Below are 7,324 nucleotides of genomic sequence, written 5' to 3'. Positions count from 1 at the left end.
CAGCAACAAAGGTCCATCTAGTCAAGGCTATGGTTTTTCCAGTGGTCATGTATGGATGTGAGAGTTGGACCGTAAAGAAAGCTGAGCACTGAAGAAGTGATGCTTTTGAACTGCGGTGTTGGAGAAAACTCTTGAGAGTCCCTTGGACTGCAAGGAGATCCAACCAGTCTATCCTAAAGAATATCAGTCCTGGGTGTTCATTGGAAGGACCGATGTTGAAGCTGAAATTCCAATACTTTGGCCACCTCATGCGAAGAGCTGACTCATTGGAAAAGACCCTGATGCTGGGAGAGATTGGGGGCAGGAGGAGAAGGGGACGACAGAGGATGAGATGGCTGGATGGCATCACCGACTCGATGGACATGAGTCTGAGTGAACTCCAGGAGTTGGTGATGGACAGGGAGGCCTGAAGTGCTGCGGTTCATGGGGTCACAAAGAGTCGGACACGACTGAGCTACTGAACTGAACTACTATATATAAAATTGATCATCAACGAGGACAGGGAACCCTACTCAATACTCTATAATAACCTGCATGGGAAAAGAATCTGGACAACAGATATACATGTGTGTACAACAATCAGTTTGTGTTCACCTGAAACTAACACAATGTTGTAAATCATGAGTGTGCTGTGCGTGCTAAGTTGCTTCAGTCCTGTCCAACTCTTGGCAACCCCATGGACTGCAGCCGATCAGGCTCCCCTGTCCATGGGATTCATCAGGTAGGAATACTGGAGAGGGTTGCTGTGGCCTCCTCTAGGAGATCTTCTCAACCTAGGGATCAAACCCATGTCTCTTACCTCTCCTGCACTGGCACCTGAGTTTTTTATACCACTCGCGCCACCTGGGAAGCCCAAATCAACTATATTCAAATATAAAATAAAAATTTAAAAAGAAGCTGTGATATATACATACATAGGACTACTACCCAGTCATTAAGAAAGAATAAAACATTGCTATTTGCTGTAACGGATGGACTTGGAGGACACTATGCCAAGTGAAATAAATCAGACCAAGATCAGTACTGTATGTGGATCTAAAAACTACAACAAATTAGTGAATATAAAAGAAGACTATAAATATAGAGAACAAACCAGTGGCTTCCAGTGGGCAGAGGTGCAAGACAGGGGTGGGGGAATGGGAGGTACTAAGGATGAGGCATAATATATAGACTCAAGCATGTATTGTACAACACGGAGAATATAACCCACATTTTGTAATAACCAAAAGTGGAAAGTAATCTTTAAAAAATGTATAAAAATTAAAATAAAAATGTACAAACACTCCCCTAAAAAGCCCCCAAATCCTAAGATTAGAATCCTGTGATTCTAAACTGGGAGATTCTGAATCTCAATAGCCTTTCTGTGAAGCATGATAAATTGTATGTGGAAGAGCAAAGAAACAAGAACAGCCATAATATTCCAAAAAAACAAAGTAAAAACATTATGAAAATATTGTTTTAACAATATACGGGCACTAAAAAACAAGCAGATTAATAGGACAGAAGATATCCAAAAGACTCATGCATAAGCAGAAGTATGGCTTGACACAGGTGGCACTGCTCATGGGGACACACTGATCATTCGATAAATGAGACAGCGGATTACCCACAGGGAAAAGAAACGGAATCTCTACCTCACATCATACCCAAGTCAATTCCAACTGGAATAAGATCTTGGAACTATAAAATAAAGATATCTTCATGGCCTTCAAGGACAAGGGAATTCTTTACCTGGGTTTAAGGATAAAATAGGTGTAACTCATTTGACCTTTCGGAAAAAATTTTTTTAGTTTTATAGGCATATTTAATAGATGATTTGTAAAGCAGGAGTCCATTTCACTGTTTATCTACTTGGATTTTGGAAGCGTAGTATTAATACCATGACTGAATTAAGATGGTGCCCATTATAGATGAGCATCCCCTTAAGAGTTGGAGAAGGCGATGGCACCCCACTCCAGTACTTTTGCCTGGAAAATCCCATGGACAGAGGAGCCTGGTAGGCTGCAGTCCATGGGGTCACTAAGAGTTGGACACGACTGAGCGACTTCACTTTCACTTTTCACTTTCATGCATTGGAGAAGGAAATGGCAACCCACTCCAGTATTCTTGCCTGGAGAATCCCAGGGACGGGGGAGCCTGGTGGGTTGCCGTCTCTAGGGTCACACAGAGTCAGAAACGACTGAAGTGACTTAGCAGCAGTAGCAGCAGCATCCCCTTAGAGTATGAGCGACTCCATGGACTGTAGTGATCAACAGACTGCATTCCTAATGCTGACTTTGCCTGAAATTTGCACTGTCTTGCAATGTTATGTGAAACTAATTACATAATTATCTTTGGAACTTAACCTCCCAATCCTTATTGTAACTACAAATTGGTTTACAAGATATTTAATGCGGTGTTATGTTTGTGAAAAAATACCATGTAATTCAAAAACACTATTGAATAGCAGATTACTCTGTGTAGTAGTTAAGTCCTTTAGGATAATTTTAATTGTGGTCATTTTATGATTCTCATTGCTGGAAGTTATTAAATCTTAGCAAGCATCACCAATATTAAATGTTGAAAATTCATTTAAACTTTAAAGTTGGAGCAATTGTCTGTGTCTGAACAGATGAAATAAAGACAGCTTTGTATGCCCAGAAAGTAAAACTGTACTAAATGCTAGCCAGTCTTAAGAGCCAAATATTTCTTTTTCTGTGTTAATAATCAAGATAATTAGTATGTGGCCATTTTGGTTAAAGGTTTTGGCTGCTGTAGAAATTTTATTTTAAATATACTTTGAATTATAAGAACAAAAAATGTTTGTATTTTTTTCCAGTTAACTGGAATGATTTCCAAATTTCTGCAAGTAAGGTAATTATAAGTTTAAAACATTAAGCACTTATTGGTAAATAATGTATATATTCTCATTCTGAGAAATATAAGTAGGTCAAGTGAAAATAAATTCTTTAAAGTTTACTACAAAAAAAGTAAAAGGGAATTCTTAAATAAGACCCCAAGTACCCACAAACTATCAGGGGACAAACTGATATATTTACTACATTAAAAATAAAAACTGCTGTAAATTAAAATACCCATAAGAGAAAAATGAAAACAGGTATCTGCACATGACTAAAATAATAAAAACAGATATACTATAAACTTCCATACACCAATAAAGATGACAAACAATCCAACAGAGAAATAGTGGGAAAGACGTCATTTAAAAAATACACAGAAATATACAGAATATGTGGGGCTTCCCTGATGGCTCAGAGTAAAGAATCTGCCTGCAATGAAGGAGACCTGGGTTCAGTCCCTGGGTTGGGAAGATGCCCTGGAGAAGGGAATGGCTACCCATTACAGCATTCTTTTTTTTTTTAATAAAACATGTATTTATTTGGCTGCCCCAGATCTTAGTTTCGGCATGTGGGGTCTAGTTCCCTGACCAGGGACTGACCCAAGCCCCGTGCATTGGGAGCACAGAGTCTTATTCACTGTACCACACGGGAAGTCCCTATTCTAGTATTCTTGCCTGAAGAATTCCATGAACAGAGGAGCTTGGTGGGGCAGTACATGGAGTTGCAAAGAGTTAGACACGACCGAGATTCAAACAAGCAAAATAAAATACATTATTTAAATATGTACTTATCATAAAACTATTCATAAAACACAGGAAATAACACAAAATTCAGAACAGTGGTTCTCTTAAGAAGGGGATGAAATCAGAGAGAAATATAGGGGCCTTCAGTGATAACAGCAAAGTGCTATTTTTTCAGCTGACCGGCAGGTGCACTGCTGTTCATTAATATTCTTTAAATTTTAAGTGAATGTTATAATCTTTTTTATATGTGTATGAAGCTTCATTTTAAAAGCTGATAGACCTTCCATATAGGAAGCTGAAAGCAGTTTCTAAGGCTTGGCTCATGTTAAAGCAGAACTTATCTCTCAAAATGATTAACTATAAAAAGGAAAGAAGCAGAGTGCCTCTGGTGAAGCACTGGAGAATGAGAGGGCCCAAATATCCTACCCACCCCCGCACCCCCAACACACACACAGAACCTGAACTCCCATTCAGAGGAGCATTGTAGGGGTGGGCGGGACACGGGAGACTATCAAAATCTCTTCCACTTTTAAAATTCTTCAATGTAATGTGCTAAACCATAATGCCCATGAAGCCTTCACTTGGTCTCACACATACTTCTTAAAGACCAGATAGCACAGGAGCATCAGGCAGATCTGAATGTACTGTCCTTAGCTATTAATCATGTGTATCTCTTTCAGTGTGTCATTGTGTGAGACATCAGCTGGATTACACTATCCTCGGTATCTTCAGTTATTCTGTTGACATAGCTGTCATTCTAATACAGTCATTTATCTTATTTAATTGATACATTCCCTAGGGTTATCAAATTGGCAATTTAAGACATGCTTAAATTGGTAAGCTCCAAGTATCTTAGGTTTCCTGAATGAAAAACATCGTGCTTCGTTTCAAACAGTGAAAAATAACTCGAGAAAACATTCCTGGAGACCTTAATAGGATTGTTTTCAAGAACCACACTTTCTATTAATCACTTAATTTTGAGACCATTGCAAAAATAAGTTTTTAAAATGATTAAAAAAAATTAATCAGAAACAAAATAAACAGTAAGGGGCATTCTCACAAATGAGTGTCTGGCATATAAGGATTCCAATGCATTCATGAGATGAACAAACCATAAACAGAGCTTAAGTAAAAAGGTGAAATTAATTCACCAGCTAAGTTTCTACTTTTACACTACTACCTATTTTGCCAAATAGCTTCAGACAATTTAACACTTGAGATGAGCTGGGTTCACATCTCAAAGATACAACAGCATTTTTATTCTATACATTTTTTTCACCCAAAGCTACATAAGAGAACTTACTAAAAGACTGCCTTAAACTCCTTATTCCAAAGCCCACGGCTCTGACTCAAAAAAACCAAACAAACAAAAAAGGGACTAACACATATTTTTTATTAAGACTGGGAAAAACTCAAAGAACACTATCAAAAATGAATAAGTATTACAAAACAGCTGCTTGTTAGAGCAGATTTGAAAAACTTATTTCTAATTTCAAACACTTCTACAGACTAGTTGTCTACATTTTTAAGAAAAAACTTTTAAACACTGACATTTTGAATAAAAACTAAAAAGCAAACCTATTATCCTGATTTTTACTTGAAAAGAGATAAAAAACTGGTTAAAATCTAGTTCCTAGAAAAGAGTACAAGAGGTCAGATTTACACAGACACATCCTTTGGTTGCAAGATACTTTACATAGAAACCTATGTACTCTTTTCTAGAAAAGAGTACAAGGAAAACCTGTTTTCCTCATCTGAAAAATCAATTCATAGCTGTTTCATCTGTTTAACACTATTGTTCTGTTACTTTAGAAGCATAAACTTTTCCCCCTTTACTTTTGAATGGACGTTTCCGTGAATAGCCCTCAATCTAGATAACCTTATACCTGTTAGAAGACCTACCTAAGCACCTGGCCAGTAAAAGCCACTGATCTTCAAGCCAAAGGATATAAGCAGAGGAAAAAAGCAAACGAAACAGAAATAAAAACACAATCTCCATAAAAGGAAAATGACATTATTCTATCATTGCTTGTAATTTAAAATTTTTTAAGGCTTACATACACTACCACTTTTAAGAAGATTTACCAACAATAATTTAACATTATCTTCCCCCAGTGTTTTATGTGTCTGTTTAAAGAGCATCTTAACCAGGTAGCTTATATTCAATGCCTATATTCTATCCCACTCCTTTATACTTACTTGCAGCCTGACAATGAAAACGAAATCCTCGTGGAATTTCACCTGTAATTTAAAATATTTCATTGAGAGATGCAGAAATCCATAAGCTCTCAGTTGTACTACAGTAATATTCCATAGGATGACCATATCATAACAAAGGTAATTGCTATTGTTATGTGAAATTATAGAAGACTTAAACTCCAAAGGAGTTTTTTCCTAACCAATGGTATGATGACTATCAAAGAATCTTGGTATATTATTCACACTACTTTAAAAAGTTAGTCCTCACAGAGAAAGAAATACTACGTGAAGAAAATCTGTGCTAAAGGAGTCTTAGCCAGGAGTCCATAAAAAGGCCACAGTCCATGAGGCCCTTGATATACCAACATAACTGACAAATTTCTCACAGGAAAGTCTCCAAGTTCTGCCTTTTTAACGTTTTACACCTGCTCAAAAATTATCCTAAGCAGCAACTCTCATTAAGTAGGAAAATTTGTTTTCCTGTTATTTCAAAACAAGGAAAAGTGCTGGACTGTCCTAATGAATTTTAAAGCAACTGATAAAACCAAAGACGAAATTATTCTTTCCCCAAATAGTTCTCCCTATATATTCCTCATACTCCCCTAACTACTATCTACCAACTTGAGAACTGAATCAAATCCTGTGTTCATTACTAACTGCTTTTGATGGAGTGGAATAGTAGGAATAATAATAGCTGAAAGTCTTTTAAATACTAGTCTATTTCCATACCATCTCCTGTATTCTTTAGAAAAGTAAAAGTGAAAGTCGCTCAGTCATGTCTGACTCTTGTGACCCCATAGGCTGTAGCCCGCCAGGCTCCTCTGTCCATGGGATTCTCCAGGCCAGAATACTGGAGTGGGTGGTTGTTTCATTTTCCAGTGGATCTTCCCAATCCAGTGATCGAACCCAGGTCTCCCACATTAGAACAGCTCTCCAACAGGTATTATCCCTACTTTACAGATTAATTAATAGGTTCAGAAAGGATAAATATTTTGCTCAAGGTTACAAGTCGACACCAAGTTAAAAACTAAGAACTGCTGAGGTGAAGGATGGGGTAAAGAAAGAAAAGAGCAAAGCTTTCAGGAAATTTTAAGACTACAGATAAGCAAACAGCAGGCTACAGATTTTTTCAGGCATTTTATCTGCTCAACTTTGATGCTTCAGTTCAGTTCAGTCGCTCAGTCGTGTCCAACTCTTTGCGACCCCATGAATCGCAGCATGCCAGGCCTCCCTGTCCACCACCAACTCCCGGAGTTCACTCAAACTCATCTCCATCGAGTCGGTGATGCCATCCAGCCATCTCATCCTCTGTCGTCCCCTTCTCCTCCTGTCCCCAATCCCTCCCAGCATCAGGGTCTTTTCCAATGAGTCAACTCTTCACATGAGGTGGCCAAAGTACTGGAGTTTCAGCTTTAGCACCAGTCCTTCCAATGAACACCCAGGACTGATCTCCTTTAGAATGGACTGGTTGGATCTCCTTGTGGTCCAAGGGACTCTCAAGAGTTTTCTCCAACACCACAGTTCAAAAGCATCAATTCTTTA

At 38.0% G+C, this 7,324-nt stretch overlaps 1 protein-coding gene across 3 annotated transcripts in view; it reads right to left on the bottom strand.

Annotated features, from left to right (window-relative positions):
* Positions 1–7,324, bottom strand: part of MAEL (maelstrom spermatogenic transposon silencer) — a 57,212-nt gene that overhangs the window by 46,117 nt on the left and 3,771 nt on the right. For 2 of the 3 annotated variants that reach the window (XM_010845989.1, XM_010845991.1), the window contains one exon: positions 5,783–5,824. The exons of the other annotated variant lie outside the window; for it this stretch is intronic. In XM_010845989.1, coding sequence (XP_010844291.1) covers positions 5,783–5,824 — 42 coding nt within the window. The remainder of the gene's footprint in view (positions 1–5,782; positions 5,825–7,324) is intronic. 3 annotated transcript variants of the gene reach the window in all.

The sequence above is a fragment of the Bison bison genome, unplaced genomic scaffold (assembly GCF_000754665.1).
Source record: "Bison bison bison isolate TAMUID 2011002044 unplaced genomic scaffold, Bison_UMD1.0 scf7180017864229, whole genome shotgun sequence".
NCBI classification, from domain to species: Eukaryota; Metazoa; Chordata; class Mammalia; order Artiodactyla; family Bovidae; genus Bison; species Bison bison.
Note: the sequence above shows the minus strand (reverse complement) of the source record. Positions and strands in the feature narration are given on the sequence as shown.